Genomic DNA, 25,636 nt, shown 5'->3' with positions numbered 1-25,636 from the left:
GCTCACACACAGAGGTTATGTAATAGAGGAATGAGAGAACGCAAATTTAATCCTGTCACTTTCTGCCCTTGCTTAATCCAAGTGCTTCCCACGATTTCTCTTGTTGTCAAAATGGCTTTTGCTTCTCGTCATTTTTGTGGCCCTTTTTTGAAATTCCTCTGGTTTTGGAACAACAGTGTCTTTAAACTACACATGAACTGTTTTTTGGGTTGCGTTCGGGTTTTTGTGGTGTTCAGTTACCATTTTGCATTAAAGTAAAAAGTAATAAGCACAGTAAATCAGCTTATGTGTGAACAGTGTGGCGTTTTTATCTGGATGGAATGCAGAAGTCTTTAGAAAGTGTATGTTAAGGTGGGAGTGGAAAACAGCAATCCTTCCTGTTTGCCTCGGGGTCCTGGGCGCTCACAGGTCAAGCAGCGGTGGCAGATTGCAGCCTATCACCTTCTCAACACAGCCAAGGATATGCAGGTCTCCAGTTACACCCTGATCCAGATGTCAGGGTGTAGTCTTGTGATCTTTGTTTTTTGGGGATTGGGGTTGATAGTAGAGGCCTTGCGCTGGTGAGGTATTGCACATGACTCTCTACACCGTAGTGTTCAGGTCAACATAAGCTGGAGGCAGAGACTGCTTGTCTCTTTATGGTATTTACAGGGGTTCTAACCTTTTGAACTGGCTCTTGTCACTCATAAGAATGAAGAAAGTCTTTATTGTGATAGGGGAGGAAGGGCCTCTGAGTTGCGCAGATTAACGGCAGCCGGGCTGTGTGTCACAGAGGGTGGTGCCAAGACTGCCTTTTTAGTTTTTCAAACTAATAACAGAACACATTAAGGTCATTTGGCAAGTTGTCAGTGGACTTGAGGTCTTTATGTTTGAAGTTGATGACAGAAGCTGTCATCTACATTCACTAAACCTCTCTCGCTATCTCGCTAAACCTGTAATTTTCCTTAAGGCTCCTCACAAACCTTTTTTCTTTTTCGGCTTAGCTCTGAACCATCTGCATCAGCTCTGCATCACTGTTTAACTGACGTTTGTGCCTTTTGGTCTACAGCACTCTTTACAGAAGCTACAGCAGGCCTCTGTATACTTGTCCAAGAGTGACTCATCATAGTCCAAGCACAAGAGGGGCCTCCCCCTCTTTTTTTTTTCTTTTTTGTGCTCCACTAAAAGTCTCTGTGAACTCTAGAACAGAACAGAAGGAAATATTCACACGTATCCATGTTTATCCTATTGCTTCAGTTGCAAGTTTCTTTAAAATGTAAGACTTTGGAAAAGATTAGTTATAATGCTCTGGTTTTGAAGAGAAAGTTTGCATTTTAAAAATCAAATATGCATTTTGTTTTTGCAGTTGACTGTCCGGGGGAAACTTCAAGAAAACATATAAATGCCGCATTTATCCAATACTATGTATTGCAATTTTTTTGTGTTTGTTTTACTAAAGTTTCTCACATTTTCTTCCCTCGAAGAGCATAAATGAGGTATTTGCACATGCAATTGACGCATATCCCCGCACACCACGAAACTAAAATACACCAAATACTCATAGAGCTGCACGCTTGTGCGGAAAAACGTTGTCCTGCAGGGTTTTTACTTAGTTGTTTTTTTGTAAAAATTTCCGCCAAGACAACAAAACCTCGTTTAGTTTAAAATGCACACTGTCCAAAAACAATACCCAGCTCTCGGGGAGGATGTGGCAGAACACCCATTTACCTCATATATGCAAAGCACAAACGAAAGAACAAGATGTGACTGCAACTTAAAGAAAACACACATAAGTCACGCTGACGACATGTTTTCTCATGTGAATTTGATCACAGATACAGAGAGTTCCGCGCTTCTGATTGGCTGCAGGAATCGGAGTACCTCCCCTTTAAATGGAGGGCCTCTCGCCCCGGGGCGTGGCCACAGTGAAAACGAGGGTATATGTTTATCTGTTTGCTAGCTTCAGCTTCCAGTGGCAAGCTGGCAGAGGTTTTTAGGAATGGTAATTATAACGCGTCGTAAAAATGTCTTTTAAAACAGTGGGCACATTAACACGTACATTATGGGCAAGAGGAAACAAGACCCCTCCTCTGGCCAGATCCCCCAGAGTGAACAGACTTTGTACCACATGCAGGATCTCTGGAGGAAAAAAGCAGGGCCGCGACGGGACAAAAGAGGAAAGTTGCGGCTCAGATTCGGACAGACCAACTGGCGACGCTCCGTCACCCAGCGATCCACTTCACAGATGCACGGCTGGGGACAAGAAGCGAGCCAAGGAGCCGCTGGGTGCTCCTGGTGTCTGTGGTGTGAGGAGACGTTCTTTCACGTCCACCGCAGCTCCAATGGATCAGATCTCGTACCTGTGGACTCGCTACAATGACATGAAACGGCTGGTTCACGGTAAGCAGAGCCCCCCAGCCCACCACCCCTCCTTTTTTTTGTCCTAACTTGGGCCCCCCATATCGCGGTTATCCCGCACGTCACCGTGGCAGCCGCTATGGTTCTCTGTTGACGCCGAAGACATTTTGTTCTTTTAGGGATTTCGTTCATCCTCTTTCCAATTTAGCCACAGATGGCACATTAATGCCATGTGTAACACGCATGCAGGAGAAAGTTTTGCACAGCAACCTGTTTAAGATGCATTTGTGCTCACGCGTCAGTTCCTCTGTTTGGCAAGATTTGTTCTTGAAAACAACTCAAGCGGCTGTTGGTGAACGCTGCACGTACACTGTGCGTTTGTGTGTCCTTCTGAAACATGTGTTTGCGCTAAGCATCCCGCTATCCAGCCAAATGTGCACTCACCATTATTTAGGGTTAGGGCCGGTTAACCACAATTCTTAGCTTGATTGTATGTCATCGGATGCATTCTGTAAATGACCTATGTCCTATTTATATTAGCGGTTTTGGCATGCAGGGGGCACAAGTGGGCGTTTAAACAGGTCCCTGCAAATGAGGCATGGAAAAATACTGTATGGAAAAAAAGAAAGAAAAAGAGAAAGCGAACTTGGGGATTTAGGGTCGGTACAAGTTGTTGTGATGTTATCAAATGCACTGACATGAACGTTAGCTCCATATTATTGCTTTTTGGTTTTTGTTTATTTAGTTCACATGGGCCAGCCCTGCTTTGCATGTGCAGAACATAATAATAATAATAATCAGAATAACTGTCAGTCTGCAGCAAACCTGGAAGCTGTGCATTTGAAGGGAGAGTACATGAGCAAAATAAAGTATTAAAAGTAAAGGAACTCTTATGCAGCCTTGTTATAGCGATGTAAACAGCAATGTAATGCTGCGTGTGGGCACAGTTTGGTTTATTTAAAGTACTTTTATATATTTCTCGAGTGTTTATTCTATAAATATGCGTCACGATTTAACTGCAAATGTTATCTTGATTTACAAAGTAAGTATAGCTGCCAAATAATTGTAGTGTAATAACAAAACACAGCATCTCCCTCTGAAGTGTTCTGGAGTAGAAACATGAAGTAGTGTAAAATGAAAACACTCAAAAGTGTTTAAGACCAGAAGCCTTTTTATATACATGTGTGTGTATATATAAGTTTTTTCTAACATACTCTGTTTAAACCACATTTTTTTGTTCTCCACATGGTGGGTTTTAATTAAAGCTGGTCACGCATTCCCAATTGGAAATGCAATTTGTCAGATGCAGTCTTTTGAAATGTGACTCGGCATAGAAAGAAAGGTATTTTGTCTGCTCCCAGCAGCAGCCCTCAGTGAACTCTGTCACTACAGAGGGGCCATGCCCCACTTTTAGGTCATGTGTGACTCAGTCCTGTGCTCCTGCTGCAGCCAGCGCTGGAGTCCGTCTCTGCAACAAAATGTAAACTGTGTGTTTAATCTGTGCGCATGTGTTAGCTGTGTGACCGTACTCGAGATAGTGTGCAGATAAAATATGGGAATATTTTCAAAGGCGCAGTGAATGCTGTGCCGCCCGTTATGTTTTCCAGGTTAAGTTGGCAGAAGGTATAATTGTACAAAATGTTCTTTTGGGACGACCTGAGCTCAGTCAAGTAAAGGGCTAGTCTTAGAAATGCACGTTGCACAACCTCGTGAGCTTGCCAGCTAAACTGGACCGAAAACAGCAGTTACTTCTTTCTCCTCTGCAGAAGCGCACAATCATCAAGTTTCATTACAGAAAGGGTCGTTTACACATTCCCTTTAAATTAAAACATGAGTCAGCTGTAATGAGCCGTCATATCGCGCTCTTAAATCTTGCTTATTCATTGTTGTTTGGTTAATTTGATCTGTGATTCTCAAATTTAAATGAGTCTTTCCCCGTTTGTCTTTCCTGCACCAGACCTGATCCCGCCGGGTGCGTGCAACCTCCTCAACTCCTCCACCATTTACGCGAACAACGAGGTCGACTTGGCTGAAGTGGACATCTATGGCTTCGATTATGACTACACTCTGGCGCAGTATTCCAACGCGCTCAACGCAATGATCTACAACAAAGCCAGAGAATTCCTAATTGAACACTTCAAGGTGTGCTTTGCATCAGTTGTGTCAAACGTGTTTGCTTTGAAACTGATTTTTAAACACAGGCTTATTTAACCTGCTGGTTGTCCTGTTTGACAGTACCCCGAGGGCATTCGCAAGTACGACTACCTTTCTAACTTTGCTGTTCGGGGCCTTCACTATGACATCCAGAAGGTAAAATCTTTTAAACTACACTTTAACCATTGCAGGAGCACAATTGTGCATTTTCTCTGTGCAGCTCATGAAGTGAAACTCAGTGATTTTTGCTCCTCTGTAGGGTCTTTTAATGAAGATAGACGCCTTCCATTACATTGAGCCGGGGACAGTGTACCGGTAAGAAATGAAAGATGGTTTAAGTGAATTGCGGGATAGTGTTATTAGACCCCAGTACATTCATTTGTGTTTGATGTTCCCAGGGGTCTGAGCCCAGTGCCAGATGAGGAGGTCCTTCAGCTCTTTGGTGGGACCTATCATGTCCCCCTGCAGCAGGACAGTGGCTTCTATGGAAAGGTAAAACTTTCTTCTTCTTCTTTTTTTTTTTTTTTTTTTTTTTAAATTTTAATTTGCAGAAGAAACCTAAAAAAAATTTTTAACCTCCCGAGACACCCGTCCTCATATGGGGACATTAGGGTCTGGCTTTGACTTTTGCTGTGTTATGATGTAAAATGAAGCCAAATCAGGACATGTTTGTTTTTTTTGTTGGGTTTTTTTTTTGGTGACTTTCTGTTCAAAGTTGATGCTTATTTTTGATCCTTATCATGTCAAACTAATCCCAAATAGCTAGGAGAATTTAAAAAGCACTCAAAACAACAGCTTGGGTTTCAGGAGATTAAGGAATATATATTGATTTTAAAGTTAAAACACTCCAACTAGACACTCCCTATTAATCACATTAGTTCAGTAGTCCAATAACTTTAAATCAGAGTTTAGTGGAGAACTGTTTTACATTTACCACAGTTCTTGCACTTTGCCTCCAGATTTGTTTTTGTACATTTACTCTCTGTGGAACATGGGTTTGTTTTGGCACAGACGTGAAAGCCTAAGTACTGCCGGATCAGCAAAATATTACAGTTTTATTTGGACCTCCTCAAACAAGGAATTTGGGATTTAATCTGTTGCTGTACACAGATTTACCAAATGTTGGGGTTTTGTACGGCTTTAGCATTACATAAGAACCAAATGGTGAATTTTGTAATCTCATTTCTTCCTTTGTTGTCATGAATCGGTTGGAAGGCAATGTTCCAGTCCCAAAAGAGCTGATTATGAGAACTCTGTGTCTGCACTTTGTTGTTTTTTTAGTTCTGTACTCGTTAAGGCAGGGAAATTAGAAAGCTCTGCGGGGTCTGGGAGTCACCAAGCTTTAAACTGACATGTTTGCCCATTAGGAGCAATTTGGGCTCTGAATGTTTTGAATCAGACTCTAATCATTTTCGCCCGATTGAACCTTTTAAGTGGTCTCCTGCAGCAGGAACAGTGCCTCTTTCCATCTGTAACAATCCTGTCCAAAATAGGTCTCTAATCTCATTTGGTGCAGCTGGACTCTCTTAAGGTACCAGCTTGGTACTAAGTTAGTTGGTCCTACACAGGACTTTTAAACCCATATTTGTTTCAATATAGAATGATATCCAATGTTTAAACTGATAAAATGTACCATTTTAAGAAATAAAAATTGTCTCCTTTTGAATTTAATAGCAGCGCCACATCTCAAAAAGCTGAAAAACTAGAGGAGGAACAGCTAGAGGAGTGTTTTGCAGTTAATTAGGTTAACTTTCAACAGGTCGGTAACAATTTCATCTACAGTGCATGACAACAAAAGATTTAAAGAATATGGATATGTCTTTGTGCGTGAGGGACGAGGCTAAAAATCAATATCGGATGCCCATGATGTTCAGAGCCTCAGGCGGCACTGCATTAAAAACAGGCATGATTCTGTAATTGGAAATCAGTGCATGGACTCGTGAACACTTACAGAAATCATTGTCGGTGAACTCAGTTCACTGTACCATCCACAAATGCAGGTTAAAAGAAGCCATATGTGAACATGATCCAGAATCATTGCTGTCCTTTCCGGGCCAAACTGTTCTGGGGTCAGATGAATCAAAATTTTGAATTCTTGCATTATTCACCAAGATGTATACTGCATCGATTTACCAGCATGGCTTTGTAGTAGAAGACTCTGGGAGCTGAACTGGCTTACCTGCAGTCCAGACTTTTTACCATCTGAAAACATTTGACTTGCCATCGTAAGAAAAATAAAACACCACAGACTCAGGACTTTTGAGCAGCTAGACTCATATATCAGACAAGAATGAGACAGCAAAAATCCAGCAACTGGTCTTGTCAGTTCCCAGACTGTTTAAAAGAAGAGGGGATGTTACGCAGAAGTAAACACAGCCCTATCTTGACATTTCTGAGACGTTTGGTGCCATCAAATTCAAAATGAACTAAATCTTTTGCTTTCTTTAAATGGCACATTTTGGCTGTTTTCTGCGTTCTCCTGTGAATAAAATGTGCATTTATGAGATTTATAGATTGATTGAAATGAGTAGATGTTTGTCACTTAGGGGACAGTGTCAAAAATGTGGGACAACCAGTAACATGGGCTGTACTCATTTGTTATGTTAATTGTACAATAGCTTAGGACAGACGTCATAATGAGGAAGAACTCTGCAATGAAGTGAAACAGAGCATTAAACAGTGCAAATTGTCCTGTACGGACATTGTGTTCTTCTTATGCACACTTTTTTTTGTGTGTGTCTTCCTCTTTTTGAGAGACTCTGCTGTTCTTCCCTTTCCTGTGTAAGCCAGCCTCTCAACAATCAGTATTCTCTCTGCATTGTCATTGCTGGTGGGCTTCTTGCTGCTGGCTGTGTGACTCTGCTGCATTGCCAAACTCTTGCGCAAATGGACACAAACACAGGACGATAAATTTAGCATCATTGGGTAGTGCTCGTATTGAAAACTGCTCTTAATTTAATTTTTAAGTTGTTCAAAACACATTAAAAGGCACATGAAATGTTTGTTTGCTTTGTTTTAAACAAAATAAAGTTAAAATGTCATCTTGTGAGAATCAAACATTAACTTGCATTTTTTTTCCCCCCACAGGGACCAAAGGTGAAGCAGTTCATGGATATCTTCTCCATTCCCGAGATGACTCTCTTGGCTGTAGCAAATGACTTCTTCATCACAAGCGACATCGAGTATGATCCCGTTCACCTCTTCAAAGACGTCTCTGTGAGTTATGATATGTTTTAATGTCCGTTTCAAAGTCTGGCCTCACTCTGTAGCTCATACCAAGGGAGCATAGGGAGATTGGATTTTTGACTATATCCGTGTTGCGTGCTTCATCGGCTGCACGCTCAGGAATTTGCTGAGCTCCGGAAATGTTTGCAATGGACTCTCTCTGGTAGAGCGAAGAACAATAACAGCTTTTCCTCTTGGTTCTGGGGTGGAAGGTTTTCAATTATACAGCACGCCCACTACTTCATCGTAATTTCTCCTCTGAAAATAAGCAAACTGACAGGTCATTAATCATTTCCAAATAATTGGGGTCTTTCTTCCCAAGTGACTGTAATTCAAACTTATCTCATAGTAGGGATCAAAGAAATGTTCTGAACATATTGTGAAAAACATTCATTGGCGTTTAATCCACAGGAAGCAGTCGGCATGGTTCACCTCAAAGGATACATGTACAAATGGATTATGGAAGATCTCGGTAAGAATTCCTTTCACATCTTTCGGTTTTGTCTGCGCCCTGCTACAAAAACACCAGCAGTTCAATTAATTTTTGTTTTTCTTCGCTTTACAGATAAATTCATTCTCAGAGGGGACGAGACGGATGCTGTTTTGCATCGATTGGCCAGCAACGGAAAGAAACTTTTCCTCATAACCAACAGTCCCTTCAGCTTTGTGTAAGTGTGAGCTACTTGATGGAGTCCACGTCTGCAGTAGTACACTCTGTCCTAATACAAAGATAAACACCCCGGCGCTCTGTTACATTTATGCTTCTTGTCTGTGTGCAGCGATAGAGGAATGACGCACATGGTGGGGAAAAACTGGAGAGACTTTTTTGATGTGGTCATCGTGCAGGCAGACAAACCTCACTTCTTTACCGACTGTATCAAGTGAGTAACTCCTTGTAGTTTTTCACTGTGGCGAATGTGCGCCGGCATCCCTCTCATGAGATAAGGCGCAGTAATTTCAGTGCTCCTGTTTAATAATCTCCAAAACTGTTGCTCTTACAGACCTTTCAGGCGCTTGGATGGTAACGGTGACCTTCGGTGGGAAAAAATCAAGAGTTTGGACAAAGGACAGATTTACAAACAGGTCTGTAATGAAAAAATTGTTCATTGGCCTTTGTGGCATTTGATTTATTTAACTGCTGTGGTTTTTACACGTTGAAAAGTCTGCATGTTTTTACTTGTGTTCTGAGTGTCTAATGAGTATGTGGTTGATTTTATTGTTTCAGGGAAACCTATTTGACTTCCTCAGACTGACAGGGTGGCGAGGATCAAAAGTTCTGTACTTTGGAGATCATCTTTATAGCGACTTGGCTGTGAGTATCCGAGCACGGTGATCTCATCATGATGAATTGCTGAGTCAGTGTTCTGCATGGTGACTAACCTTTTGTGGTATAGGGATCAGCAGGAATTTTCCTGTGTGGCTTCATTTGACGTCCTTGGTGTGCGATTTAGCAAAGTGAGATTTTTTTTTTTTTTTTTTTTTTTTTTTTTTTAGCTTTGATGGTTCACATCATTTGAAAGATACACAAGTACAGAGTATGTGCAGAGATGCGCACGGTGCCAGATGCCATCTGTCTCCACGTATTGCACGACTCTGAAAGTCCTGAGAGCATTTGGGTGGGGTCAGAGCAGACTGTGCAGTGGAAATCTGAAACACTAGATGGCAGTATGAGCACCGCAATTTTTCGTCAGAAATTGAGGACTGTTTTGTGTTACTGTGCAAAGTAAAGGCACAATGTATAAACATATTAACAGCGAATATGTCTGTAATCATGTATCTAATAAATAAGAGAGTAAAACATGGCAACATTTGTTGGATCTTCCAAACAGAAGACAGTCAAAGTGATTAAAAGAGAGTTATTGTGCTCATTTCCAGCTCCACACATTTATTCTGCCTGTTCATAGTTTACAACAATGCTTATTTATAATATCTGGGGCTTTACTGCAGCTCTTGTTCCCTTTTCCATTTGAAATGAGCAATTTTAGCTTCTTTCTTTTGGCCAGTTGTCTTTTTGATAGGCAGCCTCTCACAAACAGCAGGTTTTAACAGTGGGTGGGTGGCGCTGCCATGCTCAGGGCACTTTAAAACGCTGTTGTTGTTTCAGTTATAAAGTCCTTTAATTATGTTGGTGTTGGCTCACAGTTGCGCATCCTGCTAAATATCAAATGTTTTTCTAAGGGGAAGAAAAAAAAAGAATAAATTGCTGCATATTTTCTCAATACGCTTTTGTCTTTTGTTGCAGGACCTCATGTTGAGACACGGCTGGCGCACAGCAGCCATCGTACCTGAACTGGAGCAGGAAACCAAAGTGGTGAGCACAGACCGGTATGGAATGAACCTCACCTGGATGCAGGCTTTAACTGGCTTGATGGAGCGCCTGCAGGTGAGAGTTAATCCTTGAGCTGTTGGGACATTATATTCTGCTTGCACTCACGCATGGCAAACACTCACATACCTGAAATGATAACACATGATAACATGTTGACAGAACACAATGTTAAAAGAAAAAAAACCAAACTGTTCAGATTCCAGCGTGAGAGTCCACGTGCTTACAATCCTGTTAACGTGTTATTGGATTCTTTGTATGAGCTTAAACGAGGCAAAAAACTGCAGTTAAGACAACTTTTGAACTTTAGTTGTTGTTTGTCCCTACTGTTGAACTCAGACTCAACTTATCTAAGGGACAAAATTTATTGTTTCTTCTCCATATTTATGTTTTTGAAGAGCTAAATTTATTCATATTGTTCTTTAATGTCCTAGACACACAGAGATCCCGTGTCTAAACAAGTTTTTCTGGAATGGCAGAAGGAAAGAGAGGAACTCAGGTGAGTCTTATCATCTTAATCCCGGTCTTAATCTTTAAAAGCACCTCCCAGTGTTCCCAGTGATGTTGTTTAACAAGTCTGCACAGTACAAACACTGGCTCAAATGGAAAATTTCAGTTTTTGCTGTCCTATACATCTCAGTTAAAGCATCCAAGTATATTAGTTCTACCTACCTTAAATGTGAACAGATATGATAATAACATTTGATATGACAGCGCTTGAGCTACAGTTACTTTTTTTGAGGACTTTTCACTTCTCCTTGCTTCTACCACTTCTTGTTATTTCATAACTTTGACTACATATTCATACATGTACAATGTCATAACTTTTATCCCACTTTTTTTACATGCTAGGGTGATGACGAAGAACCTGTTCAACCCTCAGTTTGGCAGCATCTTCAGAACGTGTCACAACCCCACCTACTTCTCCAGACGCCTGTGTCGTTTCTCAGACCTCTACATGACGTCTCTGAGCTGTCTTTTGAATTATGACCTGTCGTACACTTTCTACCCCCGCCGCACCCCTCTGCAGCATGAAGCTCCTCTGTGGATGGACCAGCTGTGCACAGGCTGCATGAAAACCCCTTTCCTAGAGGAGATGTCTCACATCCGATGAGAGCCAGAATCTCATAAGTGACTGATAAGATTTTATGTTTTTTAAAGCCTGGCAAACACTTGATAGCCTGAGGATGTCTTACCTAGCAGGGTTTCCTTTTAATCTAAGGAGAGGCTGCACAGCTCACTCCGAAGGGCACCGTTCTTTTGTTCAAAATAGTGAGCACTTTCCCCGTAAATCCCCTGGAGGGTGCCGTGTATGTAGCTCATGTCCAGAGAGCATTTAAATACCTTGCGTTAAAAGATCAACAGACACTGTGGTTTCTTCCTGTAGCTAACTGTGGAAGTCTTTCAATACAATGCTACGCCGCACAATTTAAACAAATAAAGAACTACAAGTTTTATTGATGGTGTTATTTTATTAAGCTCTTTGTATTCTCTACCAGTGGGTTTCGAGCTTTGTTTCGGACACAAAGGGGCAAATCAGAAGTTCAAAGCACTCCTGTATTTATCTCTACACAAAGCACTCTGTCATGTGACTTGTTCTTCACTCTTTTGTCATACAAAACACTTTTGACAGCACATTTACCATGTGTGGACTTAAAAGCTCCTTGTTGCATTCACTTTGTCAGATACTTTCCTATAATCCAACAAATGCTCCTGCTGTGTCCGATGCAGGTTCAGCACTCTTTACTGTTTTATTAAGGTGTTGGGTTGCCCGGTGGTGGTTGGAAAGTAACAGTTCTTTCTCTATTAAGCTCGTCATTGCGCCTTTGATGTATCATGCTCGCATAAATTCCACTCTATTGCAACTGCATGAATTTACTTTTTTTAATAGGTAGACATGGAAAATGAACTACTGATTTTGAACTTTTTGTGCAATTTGTATATTGTAATAATAATGCATAGCTATTAAAAACAGATGACTCGCTGAAGTTCAAACCAAGCATCAGAAGAAGGAAGAAAAACGATTTAAGTGACTGTTGAATGATTGTTGGTGCCAGAAAAGAAAAGTTTGATTATTTTTAGAAACTGTTACTAGGATTTTCCCACACAACCATGTCCAGGGTTTGCAGAGAATGATAGAGGAAAATATCCAGTGAGCGGCAGGTCTCTGACAGAGGAAGGCTTTTTGATGTCAGACATCAGAGAAGAAATCCTAAACTGCGTCGAACGAAAGGTAACAGTAACTCGGATAACAACTTACTCCACTCAAAGTATGCAGAGAAGCATTTCTGAACACTTAAAGTGTCCATCCTTGAAGAAAATAGGCTATAGCTGCTCACCAAAATTGGACAATAGAAGAAATAGAATATTTAGATGCTAGGATCAGAATTTGGTATAAGAAAAAAAAAAAAACACAAACATGAAACTTGGCTCAATCCTCCCTTGTAAAAGTTCAAGCTGGTGCTAGTGGTGTGGGGGATTATTATTTTAATTTTTTTGCACATTTTTTGGGCCCTGACTGTCATTTGAATTACACAACCTACCTGAGTGCAGCTGCTGAGCATGTCCACCCCTTTATGAATGAAAAAACATTGAAGTTGGTTGTGCTGGCACGGAAAACATTCAATGTAGTGTGCCCATTTAAACACAGAAGGCAGTTCCAAAGATTATAATTTGGTAGATTTAACAAATAGATGGATTCTTTCTATTGATTCAAACAAGAATGAAACAGAAATGACAACTAAGAAGTGCTATCCTGCTACTGAAGTGATTCAGTAAATGAGGAACATTTATGCCACAAATGCATTCAGTTTTTTTTAATTAACAGTACGGTGATCCAGTGTAACACAACCATGCATTCAAGTGAGAAACTATCTCTTTACATTGCACGGTAATCACTTAAAAGGTTCAGCAGAGTCTCCTTAACTTACAGGCTCTTTCTTCTCAGCCTTGTGGTAACGAGGTAAGAGGTCTACCAGGCGAAAGAGGTGGAGTTATATAGACTTCGGGGTGTGTCCTACAGACCGACAAGGAGCAGGATACATGCTGTATGCTGGTGTCATGAAGGTGGAAAGGGTTTAGATGTGATTTTAACGATGACAAAGTGTACCCATTCTTTGATGGCTGCTTCCAGCAGGACAAACACACTATGCCACAAAACTCAATCAACTAAAATCGGGTTAAGTTGTTCGATGTGCTCAAATTACCGGATCTCAATCCAACAAAGCACCTTTGGCATGTGGTGAAACTCTGGAAGAGATTCAGTGTGCACCAAAATCTCTGAGGAGTGAATTAAGGCAGTACCTACAAGGTGTACTTGTAGGTAAAGTGTGCCGTGAGTGTATTTTCTCCTACAAATTTTCTTGCACCAAATAGCCCATTGGTCGTTTGGTTGCTAGGCAGCGCACCATCCATTCATCTTCAGTGTAGTCCGCATCACACATTCATTCACTTCCAGCCGTCTGCCAGAAGACAACAGCAAAGGTACTGTGCTCTGTTATGCTACTCCCCACGTTTCTGTCGTTAGCGTGTGGCCGAGGTGCAGGATGCTTATAGCCGATATCAAACAGCCGGGCAGGGCTAGTATAGCGGTCCTTGTTCAAGTTTTGTCACGCTGTCCCGTCCTGGAATCAGCTGTGTAACTGCCGACACTTAGCGTGGATCTGCATTGTACGTTTGTGTGAGTAATACATGTTCTGTATTTACAGCATAAAACTAATTTTAAGAGACTCAAAACACTGAGTGCAACACGAATAAGTAAAATGTAAAATTGTAATAACAAAATGTGGAATACACAAGCAGGGGTTCAGCGTTTATGTGATCACCCGTCCTAGCAGGAGTCAGGCTTTGATTTTGTTAGTATGAGAGAATTTTATGTGTTATTATCACTTTCTTCTGGGTTGTTGCTGCTGTATCTTCAGTTACGATGCATTTTTAAGCACCTTTTCTGTTCTTTTCTGTTTATAGATCTTTGTGGCATTTGATGGAAAATGACATTTTCTCTTGATCCATTTAACTTCTTTTTTCCTGTCGGAGAAGTCCTGAGTGTGTGTTGTCTGACCCTCCAGCATGAGTAATGGACTACATCTTCTTGCACATCACCACCTCGTTTGGCTGACTGCTTGTTGGAGGCTGCATATTAAATTCAGTGTTCAGTCTCTTTGGGTGTTTTGTGTGTGTGGATTGAACACACTTTTTGCTGTGTGTGTTGGCGCTCGGCATATTTGTGAATCGTGAGTGCTAGACTACAAGGCTTGATGGTTTACTCCTTTGTGTACCCTTTTTGGAAGACTGCAATAGTGTCACTTCTGCTTCAAGAAGCACAGCATGTGACCTACTTTAGAGTGTGTAAAATTAAACTAAGAATAAGTGACAATTCATAGCTTTAAGGGATGGATTGATAATGGCTTTGATCTCTAAACTTTGTGGACTGCATGGAAGACCAGTAAAGACTGGAACCACCTGGTTTACTGACAGAAACACATAAATACATCATAAAGACAAGTGACATGCTACAGCTATAAATGCTGCATTGCACTGAATACCTCATGTGATCTGTGTTTTTGTGGGGCTGACTGGTGTTTTAGTCTATTTCATGGCTCTGTGCCTTCAGTGAATAATTCTGCATCTGAGCAGAGGAATTTTCTCTGTATTTTTGTTGGCGCTCACCTCTTCTACTTGGGATGTGTTTGGAGTGATGCAATATAGTTTCAATGGGAGTAATCCATTTTGGAGAATTATCGCATGCTAATAAATAGATGTGGTTTAACAGGTAGAAAAGCCTCTGTATAACAATATTTAAAATTAAATGGGTGCACAGATTTCAGATCAGATCAGCTTCACCCGCTCTGTCCTTGCATCCCTTCATCCTTCAGTGCCTCCATCCCGCATTTTTCTAGTTACACCAGTGATTCCATTTGCAGCACCATCTCTTCATCCTTTTTTCTTTTATCTTTCTATGCAACATCTTCTCACCTGCAACTCTTTCCATTCACTTCCATGTTCACACCTACCTTGCACTGAATCTTTTTCTTTGCTCTCAGCTGAGTGCCTCTCTGTCTGTCACTACAGTGGCCATGGGAAGCTGTGCACTCAAGTAGTGTGCTCTGGCAGCCAGTCCTACCGTGCAGCAGCCTTTTCTATTATTAAATGTAACAGGACCTTTACTTTCACAGCTTAAGATCTCACTGTAGAAAGATTTCCCCGCGCAGATGATGTTCCATCAAGTAAATCAACAGAAAAAGAAACCCTGAAGCCCCACAGAGAAAACAGACTTACATGGCTTGCTTTCCTGTATTTTCATTCTCGTTCAGCACATGCATAAGAAAACCACTATATATTTGTTAATTCATGAGTTCTGCACGATATAAAATGGAACTACATTTAGATTTACTGGTTTCTCTTTCAAAAAATAAATAAATAAGAAAATAGGATGATGAGCAAAGGGAGGAGACCTCAAGGTAACAACCTAATTGGGCCTGGCAGCGTCCCGGGGTGGGGAAGTTTGAAATCACTGTTGTGTAATCTTTAATCAAATCTTGCATTGCAAGCAGAGAGTCTGTGAGGTTAAATCACAGTTGGACCAAATTGTTTTGTAGCTATTTTGTCTTAAGTGGAACATTTAATTAATATCTTTTTTCCCCCCATTTTCTTATCACTGACAATGCATTTTTTAATAACTGCATGTACCACTGTGACATCTTTAGTTATAATCAAAGAAATTGGGGGGACACAAGTCATTCTGGGTCTCTTCTTGTGTCACTATTGCAAAAAATGTTTTTGACAAAGTGTACATTTTATTTCATTTTAGTGAAAATGAAGGGACATCACTTACGCTTTCTCCATCTATGGAACATTGCCAAAAATAAAAACAACTTCCATTTCAGTGACATAAAACAGATTATATTCATGCTTATCTATTCTCACCTTGACTGCTGTGTTTTGTAAAGCGTTATCTCAGCTTTACTGATCATAAAAGGCTACAGCGAGGCTGTAAAGCATGAGAACGCGTCTCTTTTTATGCCTCTTTATTACATATCTGTTTTGTAAGTGACTGTTTTGAAAGTTTAATTGAAACTGTACTTGTCGGTCTATAATTATCTGTCTGATCCATTACTGTGTCAACAGAGCTCTTTTTATCTGTCCCTATATTCAGACTTGCTAAATGTCTGACTCATAGTAACCTTATAAACTTAAAGTCATTGGCTTTTTTCTTCTTTATTGTTCCTTCAGTCAGTTTCCACACAGGTTTTGCTAGATTATATGTGTATTATTTATATGCTGGTTCATGTGAGGCCACTGGCTGCTCCTGAGACATTCTTTCATCATACATGTAAGAAGCCCCGTTGGCACCGTGTCAGACATATACACATGCAGCTCTGTGAAGTTGCTCTCTGTGACAGCACATTTTTTCTCTCTCCCGTGCTCTTGCCCTTTTAATGTTTGATGTCCAGTATATTATCGAACCCTTTTGTAAATCACAGCCCCGCCCGTGATGTATGAAATACAAGCCTTTTGTCGTTAACATTTCTGAGGGGATGAGAAGATGCATTAGAGGGCGTGCTGTTTCATTCTGAGAACATGGGGGAGGGATAGTTAATGTGATGAAAAAGCAGAAAAGGCATTCTGAATGTTTGGGGTTTTTTTTCATAAATTTTCCACCTTTCTTCATTAAAAGTCACTGTGTTGTGCTTTGAAATCAGATATCCTAATTATAAACCTGTCCTAGTGCTGTTGCAACCACAACCAAAGAATATTTAAATCTTCATGCTGATGCATAAAAGCCTTTCTTTTTTTAAAGAGACTGGATGGATAATTTCCCTGCCTGCTGAATTATTCATCTGCAGACTGTATTTATGTGCATTCTCCACTCAGAGGAAGATGTCAGTTGGACCAGTGCAAACAGCTTATTAGACTGAAAGTATAGTCTCTCTTTGAAGGGATTTAAATGAGTCACTGTTGCCCTGCATCTATATTTATTCTTGATTTTCATCACAAGTTGCCTTTGCACTGTTTCTAATTCAGTAGTTTCATTACCTGCCAAAGTGCATGGCCATAATCACAGAGTTTTACTTGAATTAGTTTACTCTGTGCTGTTCTGAACAGTCACACTCTTTGAAGTCAGCCTCATTAACATTCAGAGGAGTGTCCGGCATCACTTTGAGTCTGTGGCTCAGTGGCTTAGGCCTTCTTTTCTTTTTAAAGTCTTTTGGGAAAATCCTTATTGTCCTTCCCCTGCGTGATGGAGGTGACTAGAGAAATAGTAATCTTGTAAAGAACGAGTTCTGACAGGTTATTTTCAAAGTGCCTAACCTCGCTACTGCACAGATCCAGTCCAACAACAAGAAGCTAAACCTTTAAATAAAGGTCTTTAATCATGTGCCATATGTCATCTGTAAAGTCACTGAGATAAAATGAATTACTGCAGAATTTTATAGAATTGATGCATTTTAAATGGTGCAGAATGCAGTAAAAAGCAGGCACACTGTATTCCAGTATTGCTGCAGTGCAGGGTACATATGATATCTATTGATTCATTCTGCTAGCTCTGATTAGCTTCAGTAAATAATGTAACTGCATTTACTGTGGATGATGAAACTGTGTAACCCGATTATCTTTGTGCTGGAATTTAACATACGCGACTAACAGTAAGTCTTTTATCGGGTACAAAACAGTTAAATGCTAACAACTCTAGCATCACAAGGGCTTCGATATTATAAGTTAAGGCATTCAATTCTATCATTTATTCTGTATCTCACTCATTATCTGTAACAAACTGGTATCCTTCTTTAGAAATTATGAATGTTGATATGTCTGCAGGAAACGGTAATTCTCACTGAAGCATGAAGCCAGCATAAATAATGAATAGTATGTACTGTTCCTCGCTTTGATCGTGTAATATTGTTTCTGCACCAGCGAGCTGCTATGAAGACTCCACACACCAGATTGTATCTGGGGAGCACATTTCCTGACTCATCAACACATCTGCCCTCTGTGACACCACAGTGTAAGGTTTTCTAGGTGACACATGCAGAAGTTCACCTCTATTTTTGGAGACACCTGCTGTTTCACTGCAGAGGCTCTGACCCTCCACACAGTTCCTTTAGGCTTTTATTGAGCTCTTAACAAAAATAGATGCTAAACCCGAGGATCTGATTTGGTTTGATTTTGACTATCTGGTGTATTAGAGAACAGGTGAAAATTTTCAAGTGGGTCAACTACCTAGATTCAAATTATTTGAGGTATTCTTTGGAAGGGCCTTAAATAGACTTAAAAATAATTATTATTTTAAAAAAATCTCCAAGGCAATCTCTTTTAAATAACAATTAAGATGTCTTTATTCTTGTGGCACAGCACACTCACATTTAACCCCAAAAACTCTGATGGATCTCTGTATGCAAGTCCTTAATCAGGGAAATTTCTCTCAAGACCCATTAGTGCAGTTACTTGAAGTGTCTTTTTTTACAGATTGCACACGATTTTGCAGTCTTCCCCTTATCTCTAAGAATGCCTCAAATTTGTTTGACCTAAAAATTACAACGAAATCATGCAGAGAAGGAGAAAGGTTCAATGATTAAAATAGGCAGGTTTGATGACATTAATGCACGCTACATGCCAGCTGTTTCACTATCACAACAGCTTAAAGTCCGTGACAGAATTTTAACCCATGCAGACCCAAGGAGAACATGCAACCTCCACACAGAAAGGCTGCAGCCAAATGGTGGCATCAAACCCTTTATTTTGCTTTTTTTCATAGAAAAGTTTATGAATAAAACTTCCATTTATCAAAAATGTTTTATGAGAAAATTACTTAGTAATAACTGATTAAAATCAGACATTTTCTGTTAAAATAAATTCAAATTTGTCTTTTTGGATGAAAAATTTTGATTTGAATATGTATTCTAATAGATACTTGATTTATTGTGCGGCATATCTCATATTAATGTGAACCTTTCCGGTTTCCAGCAGAGGGCACTGTGACTTTGCTTTCTCTTAAGCACCACTTAGAAATGAATATATGCTCATGTAGACTCTTGAAGTCACCCCAGTGTAGAGGTACTCTGCGTCTTACCCAACTTTCTTATTGAGCCTTTCGTTGCCACCTTATCTGAATACAATCAGCTAATATTACACTGGTCAATTTCGCAATAGTTGGCAGTGGAAATGTGAGGCATCAAATTTACTCCTAGCGTGAGAGAAACAGGATTAAAAATTACCCTTTAGCTTTTTGACATTTATCTACCGACTGTGGGATTTAAAGCCGACTGGAGCTGGGCCGAGTCTATCTCTGCTGTGGCGAGTCATGTATTGATCACCTGGCATGAAGGCAAAGTCCTTCTCAGTCGCAAGGAACCATCCATCACAGAGCTGCCCCAGACACAGTGGAGAGATAGGACGGCACTGAATATGTACCAATTTAAGTGAAATAAATCTTTCTCGGCAAAAATAATAATAAAAAAAAAAAAAAGATCAATGAGCAACATGTCCCTGGGGCTGTTGTGCTCTTCCTCTATAAGATTATAATTGTCTAAAGAAGACACATTGCCATGATTTATTGATCTCATGATATTAGTTATTGGTAATCCCTTTTAAAATTCGAGATAATACCATTTTGTGGGATAAAGTCGCATAATGACTCCTGTTACCAAAGATAATGGTCAGTCTCCTGCTAATGAAATTAATAGAAGTGGAACCAGACCAAAGAGCTGCACATAAAGGGTGGAACATATGGGGCCCATTCACTTTAAGCACACTACAACAGCACCTCTTTTCTTCAGCCCCTTCCACCATAATATCCTGGCCCCCAAACAGCAAGGCTATGAAAGGCCACAGTGTGCGCGTGAGGCTGTTTGCAGCCGCTCCCAGAAGCCCGAGGGGCACGTGACCTCAGTGGGAGGAGGATGGGTCAGTGGGCTCGCTCTATTCCTTCCAGTCAGACGGTCTGCAATCATTACTGTAACTTCTTGTTATTTTTGAATGCATGCTAGAGCAGGCCAAGTATGTCCAGATATTGAACACAGGATGTGAAACTGATCTTTAGAAAGTGAAGAAGAAATGAGACGGAGAGCTGAATTAAAAGTGAAACATAATATTAAATACTACTTAAAGTTTCTTGAAATTATGACAAAGTGAATTGGAGTCATAAACCTTCTTCTGTCTTCTGGCCAGTGCGACTTGAGAGCCGTGCACTCTTAGACTCATTAAGTGAAGCAAATGAACTGTAGTAAAAATGAAACACTCAGATATAAAGCACCTCTTATTCTTCAAAGAAATTTCAATTCAATTCAATTTTATTTATATAGCGCCAAATCACAACAAAAGTCGCCTCAAGGCGCAAAAGCTGCCCTTTAAATATTCACTTCCTTCAAATATTTGTATGGTACCCCATTTCCTCCACAAACTCACCCTCTCCAGAGATCCTCGTATATGTGTGCTCTTTGTAAAGCCAAGTAACGGAAAAATATTTACAATGTATACAGCCACCATAGGCAGTTTGTTCATCCCAGTGAAGTATAAATATTGTGGAATGATTAACCTCGTTCTTTCAGGGGCTGTTCGCTCTTTAGCATCTACTGGTTATTCCTTCTCACCCAAAACATTAATAATTTTATCAACCTTGAATCAATTAAAAAAAAAGATAATTTAAAAGTAAGTATGCCTTCTTTTATGTTACACGTTAAACTAAAAGAAGGCCATAAGAATAAGCTGTTAGGCTTGTAGATTGTGAGACATTTAAATTCCATAAAAGGTCATTCGAATAAACAGTTTGCTTTCTTGTTTTTTATTTGAACAAAATTTTTGTTGAGCCAGCAGTGATATGCTTCACCTTAAACCACATGCTAGTATGTAATAGATTAGATTAGTAATGTTTATTCGGCTTTAAACAAACCCATACATTAAAGGAAATCAAATAAAAAATGATGACCCACTGAACAAAAGCCTTTGCATGTGTTGCTTGTTTAATCAGCATCTGCTTCTCTTCAGACGGGCTCAGCATTTATTCGGGAGCAAATTTCCTGACACATAAAACACATAAAAATGAATGAGCGATCTTTACCTCTGTTCTGTCCACTCCTCACCCCCTCTTATACCACACACCAACTTGACATCAACATCTGCCCTACTGCTGCAACCCTTTCAACCGCCCAGACTGAAAATAAATTATTGAGATTATGGGGCTGAATGACTGCAAGAGGGAGCATGCAACCTACATTTTCACCTGCAGTACTAGTAACATTCATCATTGTCATTTATTAAAATAACAAGGACTCTGATTTGAACAAGGTAATAATGGATATTTAGATTTTTCAGCCCTAAATTAGAAAATCTACATCTTTGGGACACCGAGGGTCCTTTGCGAGCTGTTTTTGCTGACGGTGCTGTGTCTGTAGTTTCTCTAAGTGCGACGACAAAGCTATCGGGAAAGGATCTCCTTGTTTTTTTTCTGTTCTCCCAAGAGTTTTCCTGCCTGTCTTCCTGCCCCTCCACATCCTTTAAGACAAAAGAGGAGCCAGTGCTTCTCAGAGCTCTGGGCCTTGTTCCTGAGGTGATGTGATTAAAGGCTTCTGTCTGGGCTGCATTCATTCAAATGCATCACACACACCACAGCTGCTGTACTTAATTGAATTGTCAGGGCAGGAGACTGAAGGTAGCAACAAGACTGACAGGCTAAATCAATAGAGTGGTACTTAAATAGACTTGGGCTGTGGCGGTACTATTATAAAGCTGTTTGTTTGTAATTGAACTAATGATTTGATTGTAGATGTTTATGTTTCACGTGATATAAAGATTTTCAGGATGTAAAACACATTCATCAGTCTTTTAGCTCACTACTCATTGATGCAATATTGTGCTGCTCTCATGTTCTGTATTTGCAGATTTTTACTGTATTTTTCTTATTTTTGTTTGGGTTTGTTTTACTTTATTACATTTTAAAATGGGCTTTATTGTTTTATCAGCTACTGTAACAGATTTGCCTTTTTAACATCTGTCCATGATCTGTTAATTGATCACAGAGCAGTTTCCTTGTTCTGTGATCAATGATGTTCCAAGACTTTGCTGTTTGGCAGGTAATGTCATATTATCCTTTGGGTGAGCATTACACAAAACACAAGTTTTAACCTGACAAAAGCTGAGGTGGGTGTGTATGTGTGTGTCACTGGGGTGGTTAAAGGCAGCAGTGTTTCTCTTGTTGGCCTAATGTTGCCATGAAACAAAATAATATATAAAAACATATAAAGAAGCATAAGTTAAGCTTAAAAATTTTTTTTTTACCTGCTTATCTGATAGCCCTGCACTTATTTCAGCCACGTTAAATAAGATTCCAACACATTAGGAGCAAAAACGCTCCCTTCTGTAGGTAACAGCTGAAGAATGGCCACACAGTGTCTTGGTGGTTAACACTGTGGCTTCACTCAGAGGACCTTACTGTGGAACTTTTTCCAAACCACTTCTTACGGGTGGAGTTCACATCTTCGCCCGGTGTCTGCGAGGGTTCTCTATGGTTTCCCTCTCTTCCCCCTGTGGTCCAAAGAGATGCAGTTAGTGGGATTAGGTTAACTGGTGATTCTAAATAGCCCATAGGTGTGAATGTCAGTGCGGAAGGTTGTCTATCGCTCTGTGTTATCCCATGTTTTTGAAAAACATATTATTCAATTCAATTCAGTTTTATTTACACAGAATCAAATCATAACAACAGTTGCCTGTAAGGTAAACACTCTACAATAATATGAGGTTAACAAGGTTAATCGTGCCTTATTTTGAGCCAAGAGCCACAAAAAACGATATCATTCATTTCCAGAGTTTCATTTCCTGGTAAATTCAGTTAAAAAAAGAGAGAGAAAAGAAATGCATATCACTTCACTTTAAGATAAGCAAGATTACGAATCAGTCATAGTGCCACTCTGAAGCTGAATACCTTGTTGTGTGGGGCTATTGGAAAGCACTCAAAATTTGTTAATAAGCAGCTTTTTGCTCTCTGGTCACCCACTCAGTGTCCAGAGATGCACCTACACCAACAGAGCTTTGATGTTTTGTCTGCACTTCACAGTTAGCTATAGTTGATATCACTAGAGCAAATCAGCGCAACGATAAATTGTTGGTGTTATGGTTTTCTGGTTTTCTGGAGGAAACCCTGGCATGATTGTAGCCACACAAAACAATTAATATCAGCCTCAAGGTGGCACTAGAGATGAAGTGTCGGGATCAACCAGGTTTAAGTAGCCTTAATTGTGCAAACTGCCGTCCAGCTGTTTTGGAGATTTTTCAGAGACCAACCACCTTAGAGACCCAGAGGGTTTACCGTGAGTGAGACTCTGTGTCTGACTGTCAAAAAAAATCAATTACAGCAACAATCAATATTATTCAATCAAGTCTTTATCAGCCAAAGATCTATTCAGTAAGATAAAGTTAGATTGTCTCGCACATGGCCAAGAGACAAGGTGAAGCCTGCTACCAACAAAGTCAGCCAAGGACTGCGGTAAAATGTTTTTTAGGTGATTGCTGTTGCAGAGGAAAGTGGTGATGTAATTTTGGAGAGATGATGCAATTGTCTAACAGCTTCATCGCGCTTGTTTAGTGCACCCGTTGATTCATTACGTGCTTCTCTGGTCAGTTACTGGGAGTGCATTGCAGTTAATGTAATGAAGACATCATTGGTCCTTTGGGAGATTAAAGTCTCGTTTGGTAGATTTGACTTAGTTTCCATTTTACACCGTTTCATTTCAAATCAGCTGTTGCCAGCTAAAAACACTGCTTTTCCCATAAACACAGCTACATACCGTATGTCCCGCCTAACAGAAATCATGAAAACATCTGTTGTGCTCATCAGGCATAATACAAATGCTTTGGAAGTGAATCTATGTCCGATAGCTGGGTGACTCTTGTGACTGCAATCCTTCTTTATTCAGTAATCCATGACAGCATTGTTGTCACTCCTGCCAGTTTATCAGATGCAGCAGCCTGCCAAAGGAGAGTCTACAGACAGTCTCCTTTTGTGTCCAGCCTTTCACGTCATTTGATTGACTCACTTAATAGTAAAGCAGGAGAACTGTGTGTTTCATTAACCCTCATTTTGCGTGCATACCGCAAGTGATGGGTGTGCAAGAGATGAGATGAAGTAACAGATAAGAAACCTGTTTAGAGTTTTCACGCAGGTGTGACAAGACTCTTAGAATAGGACATCTGTGAAAAATGATGAATTATCTTTCGATGTACTTGTTTGACCAGCTCTTTTTCCAGTGACATAAGAGGTGGGAGAACAACTGTTGCTTGACTTGTTTCACAATGCCAAGAGCACCTCTGCCTTGCTGACATCATATACAGTATTATTCCCAGGTTTACGTGTGGACTCACTGCTGTCAGAGCTGTGTGCTTATAACTACACAAATTTTAAGTAAAAATAGACATGAAGTGTCTTGTCTATGTTCTTGATGCTAAAGAGAAGGAATACAGATACAGACAGTAAGTCAGCAAAACTGCGTCTCTTCCCCTGGTTCCCAGAGGTGACTGGCATGGTCAGCAGCCCTCCCTCTAGCCCCCTCCCACTCGTCCTCCCGCATCCTCTTGCCGTTTCTACCCTGCTTGCGAAGGAGGAGTGCGAGTGAGCAAGGAAGAGGCAGGGCACATCAGCTGTGGGAGTGGAACTCAGACGGCAGGCAAAGAATACAAACACACACATTGACATGCACACGCACACACATGCTCAGTCAGCGTAAGTGACACAAGTGCTGGCTCCATTCAGCACTGAGTAGACTGACTCACAGCTATCCATTAGCCATCATGCCGCATAGAAAGAGGAGTTTCACTTTTGGAGCCTATGGGGGGTAAGAATGAAAATCCTATTGATTCCTAGATCACTCATTCATCTTCACAGAGATGGATATCATGTGTGAATGTATGTGTGCTTGTGTATCTGTTTCTAGCACCTGCTTTGATGACTCTGCACATTCTGTGTCTGTATTGGTGCTTGCACGTCTGTGCTGCTGGTGCTCTGGAATCCTGTCATTTAAAAAAAGCAAGCAAAAAACAGCTTTTGTCATAAATGTCCTGCTTATTAGTTTGATATCTTTCTATTCCATCCGATACTAATGCTGTTGTTGTTTCGTGGTCATTTGTTAAGGTATTAGGGTAACTGTTCACAGTAATGGCGAGGTAAAATAAGGTGACAAAAGCTATAAGGTGACAAAATCAATATGTTAAGATTCAAGTTACTAATTCTATCTATTCCTGTGAATCCATGCTGTTGTAATTGTGCACTATGTTTTTTTTCTGCATGAGACTGATTTATTTTCATGTTCGCCTTTGATGTGATATTTTATTGTTTGTCTATGAGGAAAGAAATATGTGCAGTACACTTGAGTGTTTGTCACTGGGCACTTATGTCCGCAGTGTATTTATTTGGCCCACTTGAGCTTTTACAGGACACTGGGCAGTAGAGTCAGCCAAGAATGTTTTTAATGGTCAAAGAGCAGGTGCCCCAGTGCAACTGGATGCCTGACAGTGAAAGCGTTGTGTGTGTGTGCATGTGTGTTTTTTGTGTGTGTTTTGAGTATCTTCAAGAAAGTAGAAAACTAGCTGGGACAGTTGCTGCTAGGC

At 40.3% G+C, this 25,636-nt stretch overlaps 2 protein-coding genes across 9 annotated transcripts in view; both read left to right on the top strand.

The window, feature by feature from the left end:
- The first annotated feature begins 1,918 nt into the window (after positions 1 to 1,918).
- Positions 1,919 to 11,499, top strand: nt5dc2 (5'-nucleotidase domain containing 2). The gene is made up of 14 exons (XM_040008059.1): positions 1,919 to 2,379; positions 4,295 to 4,479; positions 4,573 to 4,647; positions 4,751 to 4,806; positions 4,890 to 4,983; positions 7,579 to 7,707; positions 8,128 to 8,188; positions 8,282 to 8,384; positions 8,496 to 8,597; positions 8,718 to 8,799; positions 8,942 to 9,028; positions 9,959 to 10,099; positions 10,477 to 10,541; positions 10,895 to 11,499. The coding sequence occupies exons 1-14, from the start codon at positions 2,004 to 2,006 to the stop codon at positions 11,154 to 11,156; spliced, it is 1,818 nt and encodes a 605-aa protein (XP_039863993.1). The 5' UTR covers positions 1,919 to 2,003; the 3' UTR covers positions 11,157 to 11,499.
- A 119-nt stretch (positions 11,500 to 11,618) lies between these two features.
- The window catches only part of rap1gapa (RAP1 GTPase activating protein a), a 55,020-nt gene continuing 41,002 nt past the window's right edge, over positions 11,619 to 25,636 (top strand). The window contains exon 1 of one of the 8 annotated variants that reach the window (XM_040008044.1): positions 11,619 to 13,525. Coding sequence is in view for 6 of the 8 variants with exons in the window: in XM_040008037.1 (XP_039863971.1) it covers positions 24,821 to 24,864 (44 nt within the window). In the remaining 2 variants the exon portion in view is untranslated. Of the gene's footprint in view, positions 13,526 to 24,389; positions 24,865 to 25,636 lie in introns of those variants that run through there. The other 7 variants (XM_040008055.1, XM_040008037.1, XM_040008036.1 and 4 more) reach the window with 7 other exon arrangements.

Source organism: Simochromis diagramma, unplaced genomic scaffold (assembly GCF_900408965.1).
Source record: "Simochromis diagramma unplaced genomic scaffold, fSimDia1.1 OVJJ01000545.1, whole genome shotgun sequence".
NCBI classification, from domain to species: Eukaryota; Metazoa; Chordata; class Actinopteri; order Cichliformes; family Cichlidae; genus Simochromis; species Simochromis diagramma.
Note: the sequence above shows the minus strand (reverse complement) of the source record. Positions and strands in the feature narration are given on the sequence as shown.

Coding starts and splice junctions, on each gene's coding strand:
- nt5dc2 (XM_040008059.1), top strand. CDS start 2,004: ATGTCTTTTAAAACAGTGGGCACATTAACACGTACATTATGGGCAAGA. Junction 4,480..4,572: donor TCCTAATTGAACACTTCAAG/GTGTGCTTTGCA, acceptor CCTGTTTGACAG/TACCCCGAGGGCATTCGCAA. Junction 4,648..4,750: donor TTCACTATGACATCCAGAAG/GTAAAATCTTTT, acceptor GCTCCTCTGTAG/GGTCTTTTAATGAAGATAGA.